Here is a 26,653-nt window from a genome sequence, read left to right as displayed (position 1 = left end):
TTTCCTCTTCCTATGGTTATTTGTACATTCTCTTGGCAGTTGATTATGTGTCCAAGTGGGTTGAGGCAATTCCCACTAAAAGTAACACATCTGCGGTGGTTTCAGGTTTTCTTAGAAAAATATTTTGCACGTTGGTGTACCTCGTGCCATTATCAGTGACCAAGACACCCATTTCTACAATCGAAATATTGAGGCCTTTATGAGAAAATACGGTGTTCACCACCGAGTGGCTACCCCTTACCACCCTCAGACCAACGTCTAAGCAAAAATTTCAAATAGAAAGGTGAAGAGTATTTTAGAAAAGACCATGAATCCTGGGCAAAGGGATTGGAGCTTGCACCTCAATGATGCTTTATAGGCGTATCGATGGCCTACAAGACACCTATTGGGATCACTTTCTATAGGCTTGTATATGATAAGGCATGCCACTTGCTGATTGAGATCGAGCACAAGGCATATTGGGATGTCAAGAAATGCAACATGAATTTAGCCCAAATCGATGAGCAGAAGTTGTTAGAGCTCCAAGGGCTCAAGGAATTGAGATTGGAAGCTTATGAGAATTCGAGGATTTATAAAGAAAAGATCAAGTTATTCCATGACCGAATGCTTATAAGGAAGGACTTCAAAGTTTTTCAGAAAGTCCTCCTTTTCAATTCTCACCTCCAGTTCATGCACGGTAAGTTGAAATCCAAATGGTTGGGTCCCTTTAAAATTACTAATATTTTTCCTCATGGTGTAGTCGAAATTTGGAGTTTTGATATTGAGAAGGTGTTCAAGGTGAACGGGCATTGGTTGAAAGTCTTTAACGAATGGGAGGTTGACTCAGCTTGCTCGAGCTTGGTCCTGGCTCTTCCCTCGTATTCGTGAGCCTGTAGCCACCAATTTTCGAGCAACTACGTTGAACATTTACATTTCCTAGAGGCAGCCAAACACTAACTTTAAATGCTTTCTTTTATTTTTATAAATTTTTTTTGTTTTCTTGCAGTTTGGATTAATTGAGGGTTTTTATCTCATGCATTGCAAGTTGTGTGGCATGCTTAACCTATGCACACACCCAAATTCAGGGCAGTTCTCTGTTTCCCTTCCTTTTCTTTGTCCTTGTGCTTTGTTCTGATTTTATACATTGAGGATAATGCATGATTAAAAAGTTAGGGGTGGTTTAGTTTATCTATCTATCTATCTATATATATATATATCCAGATGAGGTTGAGAATAAGTCAAAATTGGATAACACATTCAATTTAGTTAATTGGCATTTTTTTTTCAAGTTGTTGGGCTTAAGCCCATTATGGGCGTTAGGTTTCCTTGCACTTTATCTTTTGTTGGTTTGGTTGATCTCATATCTGATGATTTCGTCTGGTGAGCCTTTGAGTATCTAAGCTCAGATTTTGTAGAATTGCATGTTGTTCACTCTATTGCTTGTGTTCATTTCTATGAAAGTTAATGATGCACATTTCTTGTTATACTTGCATGACCTTGATATGAGGAAAACATTCATGATTTTTTAGCCCATTTTAAAAAAAATTCTTGTCATCTCATGCATATTTAATTGCTTTATTGAGTCATTTTGAATCTTTGATGCCTAGAAATGGATTATCTTGCTAAGATTTTTGTTGCCACTTCGAAAGACCCATCTTCAATTTGAGAGTATCCTTTCTTGATTGAGTGTAATGCTAGACTAGGAGAGAAAAAATGTTAAGTCTATATGTTTGAAAAAAGAGAAAAAGAAGAAGAAAGGAATAAGAGGCAGGAAACGAAAAAATAAAAGCAAAGAAAAGAAAAAAGGAAGAGGATGAGAGATATAAAAAAAATGACGTGAATGCATGGATAAGGGTGAAAAGAGCTACCGTCGTTGTGCTCAATTTGGACGCCTGCAAGAAAAAAGTGAGTAGGAGTCCCTATAATGGATGCGTGAAAGCTAATACTCCTAGTTAAAATAGATACCCTTTTCCTTTTTAGTTGTGTGTGCCCTAGTCGACGTAATACCCTGTTTATAAGTTTAGAACCCTTGAAAGTCGATAATCGAGCCATAATAGGGGAAAGACAAATTGAGAGCTTGATAAAACATTTCTGAGTATGCTTAGAGTCAAAATAATGATGCTTTGCACTTACTCATGCATGATTTAACTTGAAAAGTGTTTTGAAATGTATGTCAATTGATTGTCTGTAGTCAGATTACCTAAATGATTGCATGCATGCTTTGAGAACTGTTAAAACTTGACTCACAAGTCGTATAACTAAGTGAACAAATTCTTACATGAATGTGTGTTTTCTATCTTGCTCGGGGACGATTAAGAGTTAAGTTGGGGTGATTTGATAGCTTTTGAAAAGAGCTACTTTTCCCAGCTTTATTCGAGTTCTTTTTTTTATTTTATCGTGTTATTCCTTTGACTTTGTAGGTTTTGAGCATTGGGGAGGTAGAATAGACCACCGAGGCTAATTTGAGGCTAAAACACGTCCATAAAGGGTTTTGGAAGCATCAACCGAGTGAAGAGGCTAAAATGACAAAAATGGCCATGAGTGTCGTTGCTCTCTGGTTTACTTTTGAAGGCAATAGTTGAAGTTTCATGGAGCGTCATGATGCTTGCTTTACACTTGAAGGCAATAGCTACGCTTTCACGGTAGCATAGCTACGCTACGTACTTTGACAAACATCCCACCAAATGCACGCACGCCTGATCAGTTGATGGGCGTATCTTTGAGCATCGCTATGCCCATTACCTACGCTAGAACAAGAAAGCCTCAAGCATAGCTATGCTCCGAAAATTCTTATAAACAGGGGCATGATTTCTTAGGTCAAATGAATTCTGTCTTTCAGCCTCCATTGCTGATCATTTGGAGTTTTCAGTCTTCATTTCACCTCCCTCAATCATCTCTACTTTATTTTTCTTGTTATTTCTATTATTTCATCGAAGAATCTACATTACTATGAGTGGCTAAGGTAAGTATTACTTGGGGATAGAATTTAGGTTTAGTTCGACCCCGATCTTGCCACTATTGCTACATTTAGTGGTAATAGTAGTATTGATCAATGATTAAAAAATTATTTGGTCGAGTGTGGACAATGATGCCTATTCTTAGCTACGATCACCTAGTTTTACTGTAAAAGACAAACAAAAAAAATCTGCAATTGTTTTGACATAAATTTTAACGATGGAATGAAGATAAAATATTTGATTTTCTTTTTGCTAAAAGAATAGATTTTTTTGTTCAAGTTTGTTTCAAAATATAAAAAATCTACAATTGTTTTAGCAGAAAGTCTAACAATAAAATGAAGATAAACAATTTGATTTTTTCTTAAAAGCTTAAATTTTTTATTCAAGTTTGTTTCAAAATATATAAAATCTACATTTTTTTTATAGATTCCAATGATGGAGAAAAGATTTGATTTTTTCTTTTGTTAAAAGATTGGATTTTTTTTTTATTTAAGTTTGTTTGAAAAAATATATAAAGTCTACAATTGTTTTGGCAGAAAGTCCAACAATGGAATGAAGATAGAAGACTAGATTAGGTATTAAGTTTGTTAAAAGACTAGATTTTGTATTAAGTTTGTTTCGAACTAGATTAGGTCTTTTTTATTTGTTCAAATTAGATTGTGTATTAAATTAATGAGAAAATTACATGAATAGACGTATGGAAATTTTTTAGATGACTACGTAAATTTAAGACATTCCCATGTTTAAATTCTGCAAAACAAATACAGTTATCAATAATTCGCAGGATAGATCTATTGTTGATAGGTCATAGAAATATATTGATGATCAATTTTTGACCTATCACACGATTTACTTTTGTTGGATTTAAGATTGTGTCATATTTATAAATACTTTTAACTTGTTCTAGATTTATTATTATTTTGGGTTAAATTGCCATATATGCACTTGTCCAAAAATCATTATTCTAATTTTTATTTTTTTTATTTTTTAAAAATAATCTTAATTAATTGAACCATATTGAATTTGGCACCAACACTAAAAAAATTTATCACACTACTTCTATCCATTGAATGCTTTATCACCTTTAAGAATATAGTGCAGGCCAACTAAGTATAACTCAATTAGTAATACACATACCTTTAATCAAGATGTCAAAGGTTGAAATCTCCTCGCTCCACATATTGTTGAACATAAACAAATGTTGTAGAGTCCATAAATAAAAATTACTTAAAGACGTGTTAGATTGTAAAGAGAAGAAATAAGTATGATTGTCAGCATAATAAAGTGAACTTGAGCATTATTTAGGGAATAAAACGTCAATTTCAATCTCAAAGGTCAATGATTGCTCCTATTCGGTATTGAACTAAAAAGACTTATTCATATTATTTTTTAATTCAATGAACATATAGGGGTGGAAGTTTGTACTTTTTTTAAATAAAGAAATAAAGTATGAATGTAAAATTTGTAAGTTTGATCGATATATACGTAGTAGATTGAACTTTTAACCACCAAAATGAGAATTACTCAATTAATATAAAATTTATAGTATTTACTTCCACCCACCTATCATAAAAGAAAAAAGAAATATTGGACCTTCAACTTAAGATAATAGGTGAATTATTTATTGAGTTATGTCAAAGTAAGCTTAATTCAATAATAATTGACAGATATATTTTTAGATGCTCAATTGACATCGTGTGTATTGATAAGCTGGTTTGAATCCTCTCAATCTCAATTCTACTTGAAAAAAAACTTTAATTAAAAAAAAAAAGAAAAGAAAAAGCTGTCGTATGGACCAGATAGTTTTAATTAAGAAACTAAACAAAATGCATTTATGTAATTTTAAGTATAGAAATGAGTTTGTATTTTTCTTGAACAAAAGGTAGCTTTTACTAAATATAGCAGAATGATTCTTCATCGAACTTCGTGATTCCCGAGACTGAAAATTCCAAATCAATTGCGAAAGTGTAAGCATTAAGCAAAAAAGCGCAACTCAGAGAGAATCTGCAACTTCTCCTCTCAACCCTTTTCGTCAATTTCCGATTTTCCATCGGAAAATCGGTGCACTCCACACTCCTCTATCAGTCAGCTGTAATCAGAAGCCATTTTTGCAGAAATTCTTTGCTCGGCTTCGCTTCTGGAGATTTGACGTTTTTCAGCATTTCCGATTCCAATTTCACTTGTGGAGGGTTTTGAAGAATAGTTCGAGCACGAAGAATGGAGAGCAGCGAAGAGGAAGATGATTTCCCGTCTATCGAGAGTATCATTCCGCAGTCCAAGGTTGATTCTCTCTACCAATCCCACACTGAACAGGTTTGTTCTTTTGCTTCTTCCTTCTTTTTCATTTCGGTTCTTCTGCTAGCTTACTGATACAAATTACAATGCCGAAAAACGAAATGTTGTTGGTCTTTTCTTAATTACTGCGGATTAAGATTTTGGGTCATTTTTATTTTCTTACTATCATTTTCGTCTCTATTCAATTTCTGTATCCATGTTGTTACCGTGCTGATCTTAATGTATTTAGTTTAGCTGTTTATGAATTCGTCATTGATGTTGTGAAGGAATCAGGAAATTCTCTTTGGTCTCCCTTTTTTGATCTGTTTGTGCAGAGAATTTCTAGTAGATAAATGTAAATCTCAACTAGAACTAGAAGTGAACGATTACCTCACTACTAGCTTGAGGAGGAAAGATTAGCTGTCTCTTAAGCTTACCTCAATCTAAGTCCAACTTTTTTAAAAAAAAAAAATAAATAATCAAATGAAAAACCAAGCTTTCTTTGAGAAACACGAAAGAAGATGAACAAACCAACCAAAAAAAAAAAAAAAAAAATGTCCAACACAAAAGGAGTAAAGAAAAAACCACCTATGCTATCCATACATAAAACTAAAAGTGCTTCAATCAACACGAATAAGGCTTAGAGCTTTTGGTTACTTAATCCTTGACAGTTGATGGTATGCTCATGGCAACTATAGTACTAAAACACTAGTTTGAACTGTGTATTCATGTATTTTAAATTTTAAGTCTACATTTTTTTTTTAGTTTGTACTGGGTTTGATGTATGAAAATGGTGCCTGTGTAGGGAATTAGAAGACTGTGCTGTGAACTGATGGATTTAAAGGATGCTGTGGAGAACTTATGTGGCAATATGCAGACCAAGTATCTCGCTTTTCTAAGGTAACAAATTGACCACAAAGTTATGTACAGATTATAGAGTGGCTTCTTTGAAGTAATAAACTGCCATTTCGACATTATGCTATCGAACTGGTTAGTAATCCATTTAAAAATTGTCAATGTCACATGTTTACTTCACCATTTTGAAGCAATTTTGTTTTCATGCTTGTGGCCAGTGAAAAGTTTAGCATATGTAGAAACGAGAGAAATTAAAATTTCAGGTTCAGTGTATTGGAAAACAAGCATTGATTAAGGGGTGTGCACGGTTCGACTTGGTCTGGTTTTGATCAAAACCGAACGAATTTTATTGATTTTGAAATGTCTTGAACCGCAAAAACCAAAAGCTTCCTCTGTTTCATTTTAAAACCAAACTAGTCAATTTTAGTTTCAGGCGGTTCGGTTTGGTTTTATTTATTTATTTAATATATTTTTTTTTTTTCTATATTCCCTTGCAATATGAGGCTAGGAACTTGATGTCAAACGGGGGAGTGGGAGTGGAAAATCGATGTATAAAAAAAAAATCAATAGTATTGGGTTTATTGCGTCCCAACATTTTTTAAAAAAGAAATTCAAGGTATAACCATCCAGCCTAAGAAATCTGCAAGTGAGCAGATTTTTAACCTCTTAACAAAACTTCGTTAGTTCCTGAAGTTCCAATCTATTGGCTTCCTTCGCATCATACACCTATGGGAAATTGAACCAAGTCTAGGATTTCTTAACCCCTAAATTTGATGGGCCCAACAAAAAAATCGAAGATCAAGATATTTCTTGAAAGTTCAAATCTTGTAATTTTAGTTTAAGCTTTCAATTTCTAGGATACGCCAAAATGCAGGTTAATTTTGCTTGTTAGATTTAATTATGCATGCAATCTAACCCTTCTGAATTCTTTGATATTTCTTAAAAAAGAAAAAAAAAAAAAAAAACCTTGTAGAACTTCTAGCTAACTTCAAAACTTTCGATCTGTACCCTCTTCTTCGACCCAAACTCCTCACGACTTGAGATGAATTTGAAAAATGAGTGCTGTCGCTGTTATGTTTCTCCTGGCAGGCATTATCCTTCAACATGATTTCAAATTCTCATCTCCCTCTAGATGCCATTTGATCTTGCACGCATGATACCATCTTTGGTCATCCTTGGTAACGATATCAATTAGCTGGTTTTTAGCAAGTTTTCTTTCCTTCTTCCATAACAGAATAATCTCTTGTTTTCTTCAAGACAGTTCACCTTATCTTGTTTTCTTCAAGGCAGTTCACCTTATCTACTGATATTCTTAAATGTTATTCATATTTAATCCAGTTCCAGGGTGCACGTTAGTTGAATTTCATTCATTTTTGTCTTAGATTTATGAGTGTAGGGCTTAATTTTGGGTGTTATTCAGGATATCTGAAGAGGCTGTGGAGATGGAACATGAGTTGGTTGAGCTGCAAAAACATATTTCATCTCAAAGGATTCTAGTGCAAGATCTAATGACTGGTGTATGTCATGAGTTAGAACAGTGGAACCAATCTAATGATGGTTCTGACGAAGATAAGGATGGTGCAAAAAGTTATGACCCTCAAGATTCCTTGTCAAAATTGGAAGATGGTCACAATACAGTATTTCTTGAGAATGTCGACATCCTTTTAGCTGAGCATAAAACTGAAGAAGCACTGGAGGCTTTAGATGCAGAAGAGAGAAATTCTCCGGAGCTCAAAGCAACTGGGGAAATTCCATCCGAAGTGTCCTCGTACAAATCTGCATTCTTGAAACGCAAAGCTATGCTTGAGGAACAATTGATTGAAATTGCTGAACAACCTTTTGTTAACCTTGTTGTGCTTAGAAAGACCTTATCTGGTTTATTAAGACTCGGTAAAGGTTCTTTGGCTCATCAATTACTGCTTAAGTCATTTGGATCTCGTCTTCAAAGGATCACCTCGGATTTTCTTCCTTCATGTGCTGCTTGCCCAAAGACATTTTCAGCTACTTTGAGTAAGCTTGTATTTTCTGCAATTTCGTTGGCAACGAAAGAATCTGCTTCAATTTTTGGTGATGATCCTATTTACACAAATAGAGTTGTTCAGTGGGCTGAATGGGAAATTGAATTCTTTGTACGATTGGTGAAAGAGAATGCACCATCTTCTGAGATAGTGTCTGCTTTGCGTGCAGCTAGCATATGCATACATGCTAGTCTTAATTACTGTTCATTATTGGAAACACAAGGCTTGAAACTGTCAAAACTACTTTTGGTGCTTTTGCGGCCTTTTATGGAAGAAGTTCTGGAGTTGAACTTTCGAAGAGCTAGAAGAGGAATTCTTGACTTGGCTGAACCTGATGACAACTTTGTTTTATCATCTCGTTTTGCAGCGTCATTGTCTCCATTTTTGACATCTTCAGATAGTCTGCTTGTGGTTAGTGGGATGAAGTTCATGCACATTGTTGATGTAAGTTGGTTATTTGTATTCAAATAATTCTTACCGAAATTTTTGTGTTAGTTCTTTTTTTATTTTATTGCCATTATTTATTTATTTTAAATAATTTTGGATGTTTTGCTACCTTCTGCTGTATGCACCCTCAATTAGTGTAACAACATTTTGCATTGAAAAAATTATCAGATTTGAATATTATAGGTAGCTGGGTCTCTATAGCTTTCCAGGTTTACGTTGGTTTTGTAGCTTTGCCCTTTGATCACCAGGCCAGTCGCTACTATTTTAGAATTTGATTACATTATTTCATGCATCGCCGATGTAAACTTGGCAAGTTACTGGGTTCCCTATAGCTACCCTTCTGCCTTCGTGAATCTCTCATTTTGTATTTCCAATATATAACGTGTGATGATGCCTTGATAGAGATACTTGCTGAATAACTTAATAATACACATAAAAATAATAGCGTTATTCGTCTCTCTCTCTCTCTCTCTCTCTTAAATTTTGTTCCCTTTTCTTCTTTTTTTGAGAGGAAACCACATATTTTATTAGTGCATGAAGTATAACAAAATAGAGAGCTAATGAACCCAAGAGCCTAAATGGAGTTACATAAATAACATTGCTAAAAGAAGTATTATAAGAAGATTCGGCTGAATGCTTTAATGAAAATTGATCTTATCTCCCTTCTGTTCAGGAGTATGATATTTTTGTATATAGAAAAGTTGTAAGAATTATTCCATATAACTACTATTGACAAGCATGTTGAAAAATTGTACACTAAAATAAAAGGGAATAAACACCTGAAATGACCGTTCCTCTGTTACTTTATTTGGTAAATTGGTGATTTATTCATTAACTGACAATGCAATACTGGAACATTACAATTTTTATAGGATATATTGGAACAGCTGACATCATCAGCGATTCTTCATTTTGGAGGCAATGTCTTAAATAGAATTTCTCAGTTATTTGATAAGTACATGGACGCCCTACGCAAAACACTACCAGGCCCCTCGGATGATGAAAATCTTACAGAATTGAAAGAGGCTACACCCTTTAGAGTTGAAACTGATTCCGAAAAGTTAGCGATTCTCGGTATAGCATTTACCATTATGGATGAACTTTTACCAGATGCTGTGATGACCATCTGGAAACGGCAGGATGAATTAGTCCAGAAGAATGAATCAACTGAAACTGTAGCCTACAACTCTGGAAGTTCTGTCGAACTGAAAGATTGGAAGCGCCATCTTCAAGTATCATTTGACAAGCTTAGAGATCACTTCTGCCTGCAATATGTGTTGAGTTTCATATATTCCAGAGAAGGCAAAACAAGATTAGATGCATGGATTTATATAAATGGGGATGGAGAGGATCTTCATTGGGGTTCTGATCCTCGTCCATCACTTCCATTTCAGGTAACATCCCCTTATGTTCAAATATTCATGTGTATAAGGTGTATTGTTTTAATAGGATAATTGAAATTCATCTTTTACTAATATCCAACATTCCACCCAGTTTATTACATTCACAGAATTTGCATCTCTTTTAATTCCCAAAAGCAAGCACTCTTAAGGCGTTGTGGGTTCCTATGACTATTTTAAGTGTATTGAGAAAATTACATTTATATGATTACACGGTGTCATGTATAAATCTTTGTTTTGTGTGTGATGATCATTTAAGCTGACAAGATATAGGATCTGGGCTTGGTGATCATAGATATGGAAAAACATTTTGGCTGAGCTATTATTTCTCTTTGCTTATAGTTTTAGACTTCAGTGCTCTACTGCTCTATAGCTTGATATTTGGGCTTAAACCACATGATCAATTCTCTAAGTTTGTGCTTTCATAAGTTCCTTGAACTGTAACTCATGATCCGTCGAAGTTAAAGGTTATTATGATATGTTGGAAATAAGGGACTTAGTTGATTGTTTATAGTCCCGGGAGTATTATAGTTATTTACTTTACCCTATTTTTTTTTCCTTTTTTTTGTATTTAGGCTTGTTGGAGCCTATAAATAAGAATCATTTTGCATCTCTCACATTATGTAAAAAATTACTAAAACGGGGACTAACTATCGTAGTTTTTCTCTCTGTTCTAGGGTTTTCTACATAAACCTTGTGTCTCCTCTCTTTCTTTCTCTCTTTTAACATGGTGACGAAACCCAAGCCGCCATCGGTGAAAACCAACCGGTGCAAGATAACTTTAGTGCTGCAGCCGCTGATGGAGCCTCCCACCGCCACTGCCACTGGTGCCGCTGTCACCACTACCGTTCAGACCTACGTTGATCATTATCTTCGATCGCTGCAAATATATCCTCAACAACAGCTGATCGGGAACCCTAGCGCTGCTAGCTTTACTTCCAGCGCCACTGCCTCTGGTCCTGCCACTAATGCCTTTGGTCCCGCCGCCGCCAGCCACTTCATCTAGTCGTCGGAATCTGAAGCCGGTGCAACTGGATCTTCCATGCATCATCGAGACAAATCCGTAATCGGGAGTGATGTGCTGCCAACCGCCTATAACAGCTTGCTACCGCTTGGGTTCCCCCATCTGCCACCGTTGAGCTATGAACATTACAGGTCCATGGGTCTTTCTCCGGCAATGGTTCAATAACAGTTAGCTAATTTTTAGGCGAGTTTTCAACAATAAATTGCTGCTCTTGGGGCAACCTTACGTGCTTCCACAACCACAAACTTAAATTCAAGTGTATTGAATTTAGACGTTCCTTTCAGTTTACCTATGTATCCAGAGAATCCGGTAACCTCTTTCTCTGCTTTAACTACTGCGAATTATTTGTCTGGTTCTATAGGAAATTCCACAGGCTTAATTGTAGGAGAAAAGTTAAACGATTAGAATTATTTCTCCTAGTCTTAGTCTATTAAAATGACCCTTGAAGGGTGTCACAAGTTCGGTTATTTGACTGGCGAGATACCGAAACCTAGACTAGGGGATCCTCGATAGCGCATTTGGAAAGGAGATGACTCCTTGCTATGATACTACTAATTAATAGTATGGAGCCTCAGATAGGGAAACCATTGTTGTATGCTACCATCGCTTGAGATATCTTGGATGTTGTTCAGAAATTATATTTAAAAAGGAAGAATATATCTTGTCTTTATACTCTGTGCGAACAAGTTCACGAGTGCAAACAGGGGGCGATGGATGTCACTTCGTACTTTAATAAACTATTGAAAAGTAAAGAGAAAAGAGAAAAGACAAGGCTTACGTGGAAAACCCTAATACAGGGAGAAAAAACTACGATAGAGAAATTTTTATTATTTTAATGTCATACATACAAGAGACCCCAACCTCAGATATAAATAGAATGAGGGGAAACCCTAATTTAGTAGCTTAAGGTAAAAAGACAAATATGCCCTTAGGGCTAAAGCACCATATTTCAACATAAACTATCCCTAATCTAGCAAGAGATGGACTTGTGTTGTGAAATTGTTTGGGACTGTCCGTGTGGAGGTGTCCAGTATTCCAAAATTGAGGAAGTAGATATGGTATATGATTTTCTAACTGGTTTAAACTCCAAATTTGATGCAGTGCAAGGCTGTATACTGGGACAGAGATATACCCTCTCTTATGGAAGTGTGCTCTGAGGTTCGCCTTGAGGAAGACAAATCCAGTGCTATGAACATCACTACTGTGCCACCTACTGATTCTGCTGCTTCTAGTGCAAAATTATCTAGTAATGATGGTGACAAGCACAATGGAAACTCCAGTGTGTGAACATTGCAAAAAATCCTGGCATACAAAGGAACAGTGTTGGAAATCACATGATAAACCACCGAATGGTAGAAGACGCCCTCCGAATGACAAGTCCAATCCTGGCCATGCATTTGTAAGTGAGTCTGCAAATGCTTCCCAGTCACAACCTCAGGTGAATTGTCAAAGTGACTCTGCTGTCCCTTCTCTTGAGGCAATTGCTCAATCAGGTACATCACAACCCTTAAGTCTCCTAAGTATAAATGACTGTAAACCATGGATACTTGATTCAAGGGCTACAGATCATTTAACTGGGTCATTTGATAACTTCCTATCGTATCTTTCGGGTACAGGTAATGAAAAGATTAGAATTGCAAAGGGGTCTTTTGCTCCTATTGTGAGCAAGGATCATATTTCTCCCTTCCATGGTTTAACTTCACAGAATGTGCTGCATGTACCTAAAATATCTTACAATTTGCTATCTATTAGTAAGATAACCCGAGATCTAAATTGTCAAGTTGCCTTCTCACCGGATAATGTTTTCATTCAGGACTTGAGCTCGGGAAAGACGATTGGCACTGCCCGACACTATAGGGGACTCTACTTCCTTGATGATGATGCTTCTTCTAGGAACAACTATAGGACTAGTTTATTATCTTCGTATTTTTCAACTTCAGAAAAAGATTGTATGTTGTGGCATTTTCGCCTTGGTCATCCAAATTTTCAATATATGAAATTTTTATTTCCTCATTTATTTCATAAAGTTGATGTGTCTTCTCTTTCTTGTGATGTGTGCATTCGTGCAAAACAACATAGGGTCACCTTTCCCTCTCAACCTTACAAGACTTCTCGGCCCTTTAATCTTATTCATAATGATATTTGGGGTCCTTCTAGTGTTACCACCTCTTTAGGAAAACGTTGGTTTATGACATTTATCGATGATCATACCTGTCTTGGGTCTTTCTTCTCACTGACAAATCAGAGGTTTTGTCGATATTTCAACAATTCTACACCACTATTGAGACTCAGTTCAATACTAAAATTACTATTCTTCGAAGTGATAATGGTCGTGAGTTTCTCAATAATACTCTTCGTGAGTTTCTGTGTTCTAAAGACATTGTTCACCAAAGTTTGTGTGCCTATACGCCTCAACAGAATGGAGTGACTGAAAGGAAAAATCGTCACCTCCTCGAGGTTGCCCGGTCTCTCATGCTATCTACCTCTCTTTCATCTTATTTGTGGGGAGATGCAGTTTTTATTGCAACTCATCTTATTAACCGAATGCCTTCTCGTGTTCTCCAATTCCAAACTCTTCTTGAATGCCTCAAGGAGTCATACCTGACCACACGACTCATTCCTGATGTTCCTCTCTAAGTTTTTGGGTATTCTGTCTTTGTCCATAGTCATGGCCCTAACCAAACTAAGTTTGCCCCTCGTGCTCAGAAATGTGTCTTCCTTGGATATCCTCTTCACCAGTGAGGTTATAAATGTTTCCATCCTTCTTCCCGGATGTAACACTCTTAGGTTTGAGAAAGAATCAGAATGCTTTATTCATTCACCAAAAATATGAATATATACAAGAGTACAAAGCATAGAAAAGGAAAATATCACAAAATATTTACAAGGAAAACCCTAACTATAGAATTATAACACTCCCCCTCAAATTGGAGCATATATATTAATCATGCCCAACTTGTTACATAGATAATCTATACGTCTTTCATCCAATGCTTTCGTGAAGATATCTTCTAATTGTTCTCCAGTCTTCACATATCCTGTAGATACCAACCCTTGTTGAATTTTCTCTCGTACAAAATGACAATTAACTTCAATATGTTTAGTCCTTTCATGAAAAACTGGATTAGAAGCAATATGAATTGTTGCTTGATTATCACACCACAACTTTGTCGGTGTGGTGATTTCAAATCCCAACTCAACAAGAAGTTCATATATCCAAGTCAATTCACACACAGATTGTGCCATTGCTCTATATTCTAATTCTGCACTTGAACGTGACACCACATTTTGCTTCTTACTCTTCCAAGAAATCAAATTACCACCAACAAAAACACAATACCCTAAGGTTGATCTTCTGTCTTCTTTAGATCCTGCCCAATCGGCGTCTAAGAAACATTCAATATTAGTATGACCATAATCCTTATATAATAAACCACGCCCGGGAGCAGCCTTCAAATAACAAAGAATCTGTTCCAATGTAGCCCAATGATCAACTGTAGGGCATGACATGTACTGACTCACAATACTTACTGAATAGGCTTTGTCGGGTCGAGTCACTATAAGGTAATTAAGTTTTCCCACTAACCTCATATATTTTTCAGGATCTTTTAGCAATTCTCCATCTTTTGTGAGCTGTAGGTTGGAACCATCATTGGGGTACTACATGGCTTAGCCCCTAGCTTTCCTGTTTCAGTCAACAAGTCAAGTACATATTTTCTGTGTGATAATAGAATTCCTTTCTTGCTTCTTATTACCTCAATTCCTAAGAAGTATTTCAACATGCCCAAATCTTTTGTATGGAATTGACTATGAAGAAAGGTCTTTAGAGACTAGATACCTAAAGCATCATCACCAGTAATCACAATATCATACACATATACGACTAACAAGATGACACCACCCTCAGATCTCTTAAAATAGACTGAATGATCTGACTTGCTCTTCCGCATTCCAAAGCTTTCAATCACCTGACTAAATTTACCAAACCAAGCTCGTGGGCTTTGCTTTAATCCATATAAGGATTTATGAAGGCGACACACCGTTCCATTCTCCTCCTGAGAAACAAACCCTGGTGGTTGCTCCATATACACCTCTTCTTGAAGATCATCATGAAGAAATGCATTTTTAATATCAAGCTGATGTAAAGACCAATGATTGATTGAAGCTAATGAAATAAACAACCTCACAGATGCCATTTTTGCTACAGGAGAAAAAGTATCAGCATAGTCAATGCCATAAGTTTGTGCATAGTCTTTCGCTACGAGGCGCACTTTTAACCGAGCAACAGAACCATCAGGATTGACTTTAACTGTAAACACCCATTTGCAACCGATAGTCTTCTTTCCTGCAGGGAGAGAAACTAAATCCCAAGTACAATTATCATCAAAGGCCGTCATCTCCTCCACCATTGCGGCACACCAACCAGGATGAGACAAAGCCTCATGAACAGTTTTCGAGATGGATACAGACTCTAAGGATGCAATGAATGAACATGTGGAAGGTGACAAATGGTTATATGAAACAAAAGAGGAAATCGGATGAGCACAAGTACGTTTACCTTTACGAAGAGCAATAGGAAGATCATCACTTGTTTCTGGATCCAATGACGAAGAAGACTCTGGTACAGGGCATGGAACTGGAGGAGGTTGTCGTCGAGTATATACCTTAACGATGGGAGGAAGAGTAGAGGTAGCCACAGGTAGAGATGAATCAGGAAGAGGATCAAAAGGAGAAATAATTGTGTAGACAAGGAAATCATCCTCTGATTCCTTATGCTCCCCCTGACTCTTATTCGAAGAGAAAGACGGTGATGAAAAAAATGGGGTATATTCAAAAAACGTGATATCAGGAGAGGCTAAATATTTATTTAGACTAGGACAATAACATCGATACCCCTTTTGGACACGAGAATAAACAAGGAAAATACATTTTAAGGACTTTGGATCCAACTTGGTATGCTGAGGCCAAACATCCCGAACAAAGCAGGTACAACCAAATATTCTGGGTGGAGTGGAAAACAACTGTTGCTTGGGGCATAAAGTACAAAAAGGTATCTCACCCTTAAGAATGGAAGAGGGCATGCGATTTATTAAGAAACAAGCTGTGGAAACAACATCAACCCAAAAGGATTTTGGAACATGCATCTGAAACATCAAAGCTCTGGCTGTCTCAAGGAGATGATGATTCTTTCGGTTCTACAAGCCCATTTTGAGATGGAGTATCAACACAAGAAGATTGATGAAGAATGCCATGGGCATCTAAATAAGACTTGAGTATATGAGAGAAATATTCCTTAGCATTATTACTACGTAGGATTTTAAGAATACCACTAAACTGAGTTAGAATTTCAGCATGGAAGTTACGAAAATGAGAAAGTAACTTAGAATGACTTTTCATTAAATATAACCACGTAACACGAGAATAGTCATCGAAAAATGTAACAAAATACCTAAACCCTCCTTTGGACTAAACAGGACAAGGATCCCAAACATCAGAATGGACTAATTCAAAAGGAGTACTAGCTTGTTATTGACTCGAGGATACCAACTCAAACAATGAAATTTAGCAAACTGACATGACTTACAATTGAAAGAAGACAAATGTTGAAGTTGTAGACGAAGACTCTTCAACACAGAGATAGACGGATGACCCAAACGACAATGCTCTTCAAAGGGAGACGACACACTAGAGCATGTGGTGGCCGTAGGTGTTTGTGGTTCAAAGATGTAAAGACCTCCAAATTCCCGCCCTTTACCAATAGTCTGTTTCGTCGTAAGATCCTGAAATATGCAATAACCAGGAAAAAAGGAGACACAACAATGAAGATCACGAGTGAGTTTACTGACCGAATCAAATTAAACGAGAAATTTGGTAAATTTAAAACTGATGACAAAGAAATTGATTCAGTGAGATGGACGGTTCCTGATCCTAAAACAGGAGTGGAGGTTCCATCAGCTATAGTGACATTAGGTGAAAAGGTAGATGTACAAAGGGTAAGAGAAATAACTGGGGTTACCTGTCATATGGTCTGTAGCGCCAGAGTCAATGACCCATTTTGACGTGGAGAAGAAGACATTTAAGAAATGTTACCTGTCTCTGCGATGGTCGTAATGGGAGAGAAGATGATGCCCTCAGTGACTCTTTGAAAACTGTTGAAATTTAGCAAACTCCCCTGCAGAAATCGTAATTGACTTGTCAAGATTATCAGGAGTAGAGGCAACATGTGCAGAGGGTGATTGGCATCCTCTAACCCTTATTCAGCATATTTGCATTCAACATTTCGTATGGCTAGGTTTATGACAATAATAGCAAACAACACCTCCTGGATTATGATCTCCATGAATAGTAGTCGGATCCATTCAACTCGTGTTCAGTTACTTTTGACACCATAGGAAACAATCTCAGACATTACTAGTTTCTTATCAGCCTACTTATAAAAGTAGACACCGGACTGCAAAGAAATCAAACCCTAATTTACCGAAGAGATGTCTATACAAGCAGTGAGTTATATCTATATCCCAAACAAACACAACACCAAGAAGAGCGAACAACACTGAGGAAAACCACTGAAGACAGACGAAAAACGGCGGCGCACGTGCCTACACGCACCGGCGCGTGGACGGATAGCGAACTGGAAACAATCGGCGCGAAGCCCTTCATGCACTGGTCAAATGGCAACCGGACTTTGGGGTTTTGTAGATCGGCGGCTGGGCTTCTCGTTGGAATGGGCGGTGTCGAAAAAACAGCTTTTTTTTTTTTTCGCGGTGCCGCGGCGGCGGCTGATGACTGTGGCGGCAGCGGTTAACGACGGCCGAACGAACCCGAAGACAGTAATTGTGAGCAAAAAGTGTAAACTCACTCTCTCCACAAAACCCTAAAACGTATCTACACAAATGGGTTTAAATTCTCAAACCCTAAGGTTACCAAAAACCCTAAGTTTATTTAGAGAGCTCTGATACCATGTAAAACTCTTAGGTTTGAGAAAGAATCAGAATGCTTTATTTATTTACCGCAAGATATGAATATATACAAGAGTACAAAGCATAGAAAAGGAAAATATCACAAAATATTTACAAGAATGGAAAACCCTAACTATAGAATTATAACACCGGAAATACTTTATCTCCATGGATGTCACATTCCTTGAGGATAAACCCTTCTTCCCTATTAGTCATCTTCAAGGGGAGAGTACTAGTGAAGAGACTAACTGGTCAACATCCTTAGTCCCTATTGATCTTCTTGAGTCCATCTTGAGTTCCCATGACACTGTTCTACCTATTAAATAGGTCCCTTGGCTAACATACTACAGGAAGAATCTCAAAAAGGAAATTGTGTCCCCTACTTTTTCGTCGGCTCCGGTCCATGAATCTGAACCAATACAAGCTCAAGGTACTACTGAGTGTGTCCCTAATAATAACAATTTGTGTGTTGAGAATGATATTATGGATGTAACTGAGAATGACAGAATAGATGTGTTAGTTTTAGAAAATAATAGTTTTAGAAAATAACAGGGTGGCAGATAGTGATGAAACTACAATAGAAACACAAGAGAGTGAAATTCTACCTCAGCTTGAAATGTGTGATCAGAATTCCACTGCAGTTGGGAAAGCAGATGAGAAATCAGACAAACCTGATGATTATGATGCGTCTCTTGACATGCCAATTGCCTTGAGAAAGGGCACCAGGTCTTGCACCAAGTATCCTATGTATAGCTTTTTATCTCACAGTAATTTGTCTTTTAAGTTCAGGGCTTTCACTGCCAGTCTTGACACAGCAACAATACCAAAAAACATACATGTGACTATTATAGAAGAAATGAGAGCTCTTGAAAAGAATAATACGTGGGATCTTGTTACTCTCCCAAAAGGACATAAAACAGTTGGGTGCAAGTGGGTGTTCACTCTGAAGTATAAATCTGATGATACTTTAGACAGGTACAAGGCCAGACTTGTAGCAAAAGAACTCAGACTTATGGGGTAGACTATTCAAAAACTCTCTCCTGTAGCGAAGTTAAACACGATTCGGGTTCTTCTCTCTGTTGCAGTAAATAAAGAATGGTCTCTCCACCAACTTGATGTGAAAAATGCCTTTCTAAATGGTGATTTAGAAGAAGAGGTGTATATGAGCTCTCCTCCAGGTTTTGAAGATTAGTTTGATCATCAGGTGTGTAAACTCAGGAAGTCTTTGTATGGTCTGAAACAATCCCCGAGAGCTTGGTTTGAAAGGTTTACTACCTTTGTTAAGTCTCAAGAGTTCACTCTGGGACACTCAGACCATACATTGTTCACAAAAAGGTTAGTGTCTGGGAAAATTGCTGTCCTGATCATGTATGTGGATGATATTGTCTTGGTCAAGATATGATATTGATGAGATCACCAAACTGAAAAAAAAGATGGCAGACAAGTTTGAAATCAAAGACCTCAGGAATCTAAAGTATTTCCTTGGAATGGAAATGGCCAGATCAAGGAAAGGAATCTTTGTCTCACAATAGAAGTACACTCTTGACTTGTTAAAGGAAATAGGTATGACTGGATGTAAACCTGTTGACACTCCTAAAGAATTCAATGCTAAACTGGGAGATTCTGTTAACAAAGTTCCCGTTGATAAAGAAAGGTATCAACGTCTAATGGGAAAGTTAATTTATTTATCACATACTAAACCAGACATTTCCTATGCTGTCAGTGTTGTCAATCAGTTTATGCAAGCACCTTATGAAGAAGAACATATGGAAGCTGTTAATCGAATTCTGAGATATTTGAAAAGCACTCCTGGTAAAGGTCTAATGTTCAGAAAAACTGATAGAAAATATATTGAGGCCTATACCGACTTTGACTGGGCAGGATCAGTGATTGACAGAAACTCTACCTCGGGGTATTGTACTTTCGTGTGGGGTAACTTGGTTATTTGGAGAAGTAAGAAGCAAAGTGTAGTTGCTAGAAGTAGTGCAGAGGCTGAATACAGAGCTATGAGTTTGGGAATTTGTGAAGAAATCTGGTTGAAGAAAGTACCATCCAATCTTCATCAAAATGGTGTCTTACCTATGAAACTCTACTGTGATAATAAAGCTACTATAAGCATCACCAATAATCTAGTACAACATGATTGAACGAAACATGTGGAGATTGACAGATACTTTATAAAAGATAAACTGGACAATGGTGGTATCTATATTTCATATATTACATCAAATCAACAAGTTGCAGATGTTCTCACTCAAGAGTTACTCAGGCAAAATTTTGACTCTTGCACTAGCAAGTTGGGTCTGATTGATATCTACGTCCCAACTTGAGGGGGATGTTGGAAATAAGGGACTTAATTGACTGTGTATAGTTCCGAGGTATTATAATTATTTGCTTTACCCTATTTTTATAGTCAAAGGTTTGGCCAACTTGACAAGAGATGAAGTAGTATTATATGATCTAGTATGATGGCTAAGGATTGATCATGATTAAGCCAATGTGCTGACTTCTGCCTGTTTCAAACTCCTTTATTTATTTATTTTTATTATATATCTATATATGTAGATATCTATATATATTTTTTATTTACTTATTTTTGTGTGCGCAAAAATATATTTTTTTTACTCTGTTGCTTTTTTGCTTACTCTGTTGGCATAGGCATATCTGTTGTCATGCTAATAGCCTGATTTCTGTCATTATTGCAGGCACTATTTTCTAAATTGCAACAGTTGGCAACCGTTGCAGGAGATGTCTTGCTTGGGAAAGAAAAAATACAAAAGATTTTGCTTGCTAGGTTGACAGAGACCTTCCTTATTTGGTTGTCTGATGACCAGGAGTTTTGGGGCGTTTTTGAAGATGATTCAGTTAATCTCCTGCCTTTCGGTTTGCAGCAGGTATGTGTCATCTGCTTCAGCTACATCTCTTATCATTCATAAGGTTTCAAACTGAAACAATTTGTTGGTCGATATAGAGTGTTGTTTGACAGTTATGATTAATTTTAAATAACAGAATAAATTTCTGCCTCATAGCTTGCTTGGTTGAATAATTTTGTAAAGTAGTCTCTTGAATAAAATTTGTAAAGGGTGGAAAAAAGTATTCTTTTAATGGATAATATTTTGAAATTAGTATGACAAAAAATTTATTTTTATTGTTTTTTTTGTTGTTGTGAATGGATAATATTTTGAAATTGATTAAATGGATAATGTATTGAAATTAGTATGCCAAAAAAAAAAAAAAAAAAAAAAAAAAAAAAAAAAAAAAAAAAAGACAGGAACAAGAATATATAGATATATATTTTTTCAAAATAGTAGTTAAACAAATACCTGTCATTTTTGTTTTTTAATCAATGTGAAGAGTTGGCCCGATGAGGTATGTTGTATTACCAGAATTCTTTGATAAAATAATCCATGCTCAGTTATATGGTAATAGGACAATTGAAGGTTCAGCGATTTGGGATTGTAAGTTTAAATCTCTTGCTGGCCACCTGCTTTAGATATTAAAATCTTGTGAATTCTAACAACCAAATATTAATTAAAAGGCTTTTCTTTCCTTCTGGTGAAATTAGTTGATGTGCATATGCGCATAAGTGAATCTAGAAGCGCAGTGTATGGGCGGCTATTGTTGGAATTTATTGTATAGATCTTGTTTTGATGCTATGTATGTATTGGTGGTATACATTTGTCTACTTTTAAGGACTACAGTCTTATTGGACATCATTTTTAAGCCCACCATGGGTGGAAGAGATTTTATTTTCCTATTTTGTAATTTCATTCATCAATAATGAAATGGAGAATTTATTTCTTATTCTTCGTCGTCTTCAAAAAGAAAAAAAAAAAAAGAAGTGCACAAGTTCGTTTCATCGTATGCGCTGGTGCTGATCAAGAGCATAAAATCTCTCTCTTGGCAGTTAATTCTTGATATGCACTTCACCGTCGAAATAGCACGTTTTGCTGGTTACCCGTCTCGCCAAATCCATCAGATTGCATCTGCCATTATAGCTCGTGCAATCAGGACATTTTCTGCTAGAGGCATTGATCCACAAAGGTCTCTCTCTTCCTCTCTCACACACGCACATGCACCATACGTTTTCTTTTCTTTAGCTGTTGTGCTGTCATTTTAATAGAAAAGAAAAGCTGAACTACTATGCCTGATTAGTGCACTCCCTGAGGATGAATGGTTTGTTGAAACTGCCAAGTCTGCAATCAACAAACTACTAGGAGCTGATGGGTCTGATGGTTCTGAAATCGATGATGATCACATTATTCTACATGACGATGATGTCTCGGATTCAGATGATACTACATCCTCTCTTTCAACACTAGAATCTACAGAGTCTTTTGCCTCTGCAAGTATGGGAGAACTCGAGAGTCCTTCCGATCTCACTGATTCTGAGAACTAGTTTCATAAAGATGGCAGAGGAAAGCTGAGCCTTGCATATTTAGCAATTACCAGCCAGCAATTACCAACCTTCAGAAATCGCTTTCAGATAGAGTCCTGATCCAGATTTTGAGCTGTGAGATTGTAGAATACAAGGTTTGTAATAGTGTTAATTGTTGATGTAGTTTAGCTCATGTTTAATACTGTGATTAATAAACTATTAATGTATTTGCATGCTGCATTTATCAATGATCACCTCTTTCAGGGAAACGAAAAGGATGATCATCCACAGTTCACAGATATGCTTGAATGATAGGTCAAGCATATCATAGTTTAATGTAGTTTTTCTGTTTATTGAAATTGTAGTTGGGAAGTTTAGTTTTAATAATTATCTTTTTTTTTTTATTTATTTATTTACAAAATATACTTTTGGGCCTAAAGTTTGAAGTTGATATCTATTTGGTCTCAAAAGTTTCAAAATGAACATTTTAGTCCCTCAAATAATAAAAATGGTTCTAAGTGGTCCTTGAACAACATTTGGCTCTTAATTGGCTAGTCGTAAAATGATGTGGTTATATTGATAAAATACGGTGTGGATTTAGCCTCTCTTTTTCTCCTCTCTTTCACCATTTCTCTTGACAGACTTCACTTCCACTCTTGACACTGCTATTGACATGGCTTTCTCAACAATGTGAGAGATGACGATGATGACTATTGGAATCAAGGACATTGACTAAGATCAAAATCCTATCCTTCATAAAAAATAGAATTAACTTCTATCTTAAAAAGGATTTTTACCGTAAAATAAAGGAACACTGTAGTCATGACGACATTACAGAGATAAGGGAAGAGTGGAAAATGTTTAGTCACCTATAGATATTATTCAATTAATCAAATTTGTTAAAGATATTATTCAATTAATCAAATTTGTTAATTCAGTAAGGTTCAATTAGCACCTAATCATCTTACTGTTTATTAATTTTTAAATCTTAAGAACTAAAGTGTTCGTTTTAAAGCTCTATGGATCAAATAGATGTCAACTTCATATTTTATGGACTAAAATTGTATTTTGCCAAATTTATTTATTTATTTTTAACTTTTTAAGAACGAAACATCAACACAAATAGTTATAATAACATCTTGTTCTACAAGAACAATAAACCACTTGAGGTACGGAGCTTGAAGCACACACGAGAGAATGAAACATCAATAGTCTCATGTGCATTAGACACCGTCTTTTTAATTAAAAAGAGATTTTAATAAGATCCACAATTTTAATAAGATCCACAGAGATATCATTTAATCAAAATAACCATTTCAAAACAATCAAACTCAACCCTGATATAATGGATATTTAAGAAAGTAAGACTATGAAAACCATCACAAATATTGGGTGAATTTAAGTCTCCAACTTCTAGAAATGGGGAGATGCTTTCATGCTAAAATTTGTTCGTATTAACAATTGTATTTTTTATTCTTGTCGTCGGATGAAGTTAAACTCATCCAAAGTTTTCGTACTTATAATTATTTTTTATTATTCTTATATATTGAGATATTTTGTTGTTCCAAAAATTTTATAAACACTTTTGAGAATGCGATCTGTTGATTTCAAATTTAGACTACGATTGTACTTGGATCTCCATGGGGCAACAACGATAAATTTGTTATTTAGGGGGAAGAGAGTTGTCTGCAAGTAAAGAGAATCTTGGACTCTGGTGTGGTGTAAGCTACAACCACTCCGATGCTTAAGTCAAAAGGTTGGAAGGAGAAGAGAGAATTTAATTATGGTTTTAGAACTTACTAGTTGTTTATGTTCTTCTCTGTCGTATTTATAGGTTTTGACCTTCCTCCTATTTCTTATCTAATTAGGATTTTTGATTGGGTTGTTTGTTTTAGGAATTTCCTCTGGGTCGAGGCCAACTAGCCCAACATTTTTACCTAACACTTTCAGGGTTTTATCCCTCTTTGGCTAAGCTTATGCTAGGCCAGACAACCTTGGGCCGTTTCTGATGGGAGCCGAGGCCGATCAGGCCCTTCTCTCTTTCAATTTTATTCTTCTCCTCTTCATTTGCTGTGTGTTGACCATTTTATCCCTAGTTCCAGGATCTGCCCACAACACGACCAAAGTTTCGTATTTGGCTAGATAAAGTGATGAACATCAATATAAAAGAGATGATAACTATCTCCAATGGTATGAGGCTTTTTAGAGTGGTTTAACAAAAAAGCTTCCAAAGTTTCTACCCAAAATGCATTTTGAAGAATCATGGGATATTTGAATGATTGTTGCCTCTAACAGGTGGTATCAGAGCTATGCCTTTGATTTAGCCACATTGGTTGAATCATGAGATGCCAAACAAAGAAGTGGTGAACCTTGGAATGTATAGTCATAATGCAGGTTTGTGAGTGAGCTCTAATCTAGCTGGCGACGAGCTTTAAAGAGGAGGGGTTGGTCTAGGTAAGAGCTAGATGAATTAATGACTATTTGAGGGGAAGCACAATTGTGCTTTGATAGAGAGGAGAATTGTTAGAAATGCGACCAAAATTCTACATTAGTAAGAAAAGATGAATGATCATGGGTATCGATGGTATGAAGCCTTTGTGAAGGTATCTAGAGTATTGTTGTTCCTAAGCAAATGTTATTGTTACTTATTGTTTTTATTTTTTTGAAAAATATGTTTAAACTTTGGGATGTTTACAAATATAGACCAAAATATTTTCAGCTAATAACAAAATTTTATTGTCTATTTGTGGTAGGGGTGTTCAAATAATCCAACAATAATAACTCAGACTACCCAATCCAAAATGTAAGAGTTGGGTTAGTTTTGTTCTTGAGTTGGTTGGGTTAAACTTTTTTTTATTTTTGTTGGGTTGGGTTAGGTCGGGTCGTAGGTTGGCTAAAAAAAATTTTGGTTTACCCAATCCAACACGATTTTTATACATATATATATATATGTATACATACGTACATATGTATATATGTATACATACGTACATACATATATATGTATACATACATACATTATGTATGTATATATATATCTATATATCTTTTTTTTAAAGTTTGCAATAAATACTATAGATATTTGGTATTTAACATTTGAATTTTATGAGATTTTTGTTTTTAGTCATGTGTTGTATATAAATTTATATATTTTTAATTAAAAAGAAAAAATAAGTTATAATTCGATAATCCAACCCAAACCGAATTTTAAGGGTAGGGTTGGAGATCCTTTGGGTTGGTAACCCAACCAGCTCGAATTTTCGAGTTGGTCAAAAAAATACCATCAACCAACTCATGTATACCCCTAATATGCAATAGATTAGACTACAATAGACTATTTGTGTCATGATAGATACAAATAATAGTTTATCGTAGTCAATTGTGGATAAAGTGTGATATTTTGTCATTATTTGTAGATATTTTCAGCGGTTCTTTTATTTAGAATAATTTTCTTTAAACTTTCGACTTCTTGAATTTTAAATTTAAACACATATTGCAAATTTTACTATGCTTAGTTTATATCAAATTTTAGTAAAAAATAAACTAAAAACATCTCCAAACGTATATCAAAAGAAAAAAAAAAACCAAGAATGTTGAAAATTAAGGGGCGTTTGGCCCCCAAATTGGGTTGGTTGAGTGGGTAAAAAAAACCTACTCAGCATTTGGTTCACCAATTATTAAAGAGGTTTATTATTTTATTATTCACGTTAACTCACATTTCTCACCTCCCTATTCGCATCAACTCTTCTTATTACTCTCCTCCTATAATAATTACCAACTTAACTCAACTCAACTCTGCGCGTCAAACGCTCCCTAAATACGCGTGATTGATAATTGAATAAATATTTCAAAATTTACAAATTTTAATAAAAAGTTTGCTCTAGAGTTAATTTTCTTTGAAGTTTCATTAACTTTACATTAGATATATATTTTATATTCATTAAATACACATAAAAATATTTTTATTGACAATGTTTAGAAAAAAAAAGTTTATTAAAGAGTACAAATTGCTACACTCATTCAATTTCAGGATTTGAATCCTTATATCAAAAGAAAATTGTGACCAATAGCTAAATAAAAGAGACAAAAATGAAAATTGACTGAAAATTTTCAATTTTAGATTTGTAGCTACCACATGAGAGTGGAATTTTTTCTTTCAGGTTATACTTGTATATTGGATGTCAGCATATTTAACAGCATGTTGGTTAAAAAGGAAAAAAAAAAAAAAAAAAAGAATTTGTAGCCGCATTGGGTGACCATGAAGTTGGGTATCGAGTGATCGTGCATCGAAGAATGTGTGACGAGCCATCGAAGATAAAGTAAATTTGTATTGGTAGGCGCGAGGGGTGCATCTCGAGTGCG

The 26,653-nt window shown here is 35.7% G+C and overlaps 3 protein-coding genes across 3 annotated transcripts; all 3 read left to right on the top strand.

Annotated features, from left to right (window-relative positions):
• Positions 1 to 366: 366 nt before the first annotated feature.
• On the top strand, positions 367 to 867 carry LOC120084005. Its single transcript, XM_039039910.1, has one exon. It carries the CDS (start codon positions 367 to 369, stop codon positions 865 to 867), a length of 501 nt encoding a protein of 166 aa, XP_038895838.1.
• A 3,934-nt stretch (positions 868 to 4,801) lies between these two features.
• Positions 4,802 to 22,694, top strand: LOC120082578 (exocyst complex component EXO84C). Its single transcript, XM_039037815.1, has 7 exons — positions 4,802 to 5,249; positions 6,016 to 6,110; positions 7,486 to 8,527; positions 9,403 to 9,924; positions 20,619 to 20,807; positions 21,821 to 21,957; positions 22,069 to 22,694. The coding sequence occupies exons 1-7, from the start codon at positions 5,154 to 5,156 to the stop codon at positions 22,310 to 22,312; spliced, it is 2,325 nt and encodes a 774-aa protein (XP_038893743.1). The 5' UTR covers positions 4,802 to 5,153; the 3' UTR covers positions 22,313 to 22,694.
• LOC120082579 (secreted RxLR effector protein 161-like) lies at positions 17,937 to 20,612 on the top strand. The gene has a single exon (XM_039037816.1). It carries the CDS (start codon positions 19,479 to 19,481, stop codon positions 20,058 to 20,060), a length of 582 nt encoding a protein of 193 aa, XP_038893744.1. The 5' UTR covers positions 17,937 to 19,478; the 3' UTR covers positions 20,061 to 20,612.
• Positions 22,695 to 26,653: the final 3,959 nt, after the last annotated feature.

Source organism: Benincasa hispida, chromosome 8 (genome assembly GCF_009727055.1).
Source record: "Benincasa hispida cultivar B227 chromosome 8, ASM972705v1, whole genome shotgun sequence".
In the NCBI taxonomy this organism is placed as follows: Eukaryota; Viridiplantae; Streptophyta; class Magnoliopsida; order Cucurbitales; family Cucurbitaceae; genus Benincasa; species Benincasa hispida.
The sequence above is the reverse complement of the archived record's forward strand: the minus strand, read 5'-3'. Positions and strand labels throughout refer to the sequence as shown.

Bases quoted from the DNA above. Each gene is read 5' to 3' on its own strand.
- LOC120082579 (XM_039037816.1), top strand. From the start codon at position 19,479: ATGACTGGATGTAAACCTGTTGACACTCCTAAAGAATTCAATGCTAAA.
- LOC120084005 (XM_039039910.1), top strand. From the start codon at position 367: ATGGCCTACAAGACACCTATTGGGATCACTTTCTATAGGCTTGTATAT.
- LOC120082578 (XM_039037815.1), top strand. From the start codon at position 5,154: ATGGAGAGCAGCGAAGAGGAAGATGATTTCCCGTCTATCGAGAGTATC. The intron at 5,250-6,015 runs GTTTGTTCTTTT...GTGCCTGTGTAG, and splicing joins ACCAATCCCACACTGAACAG to GGAATTAGAAGACTGTGCTG. The intron at 20,808-21,820 runs GTATGTGTCATC...CTCTCTTGGCAG, and splicing joins TGCCTTTCGGTTTGCAGCAG to TTAATTCTTGATATGCACTT.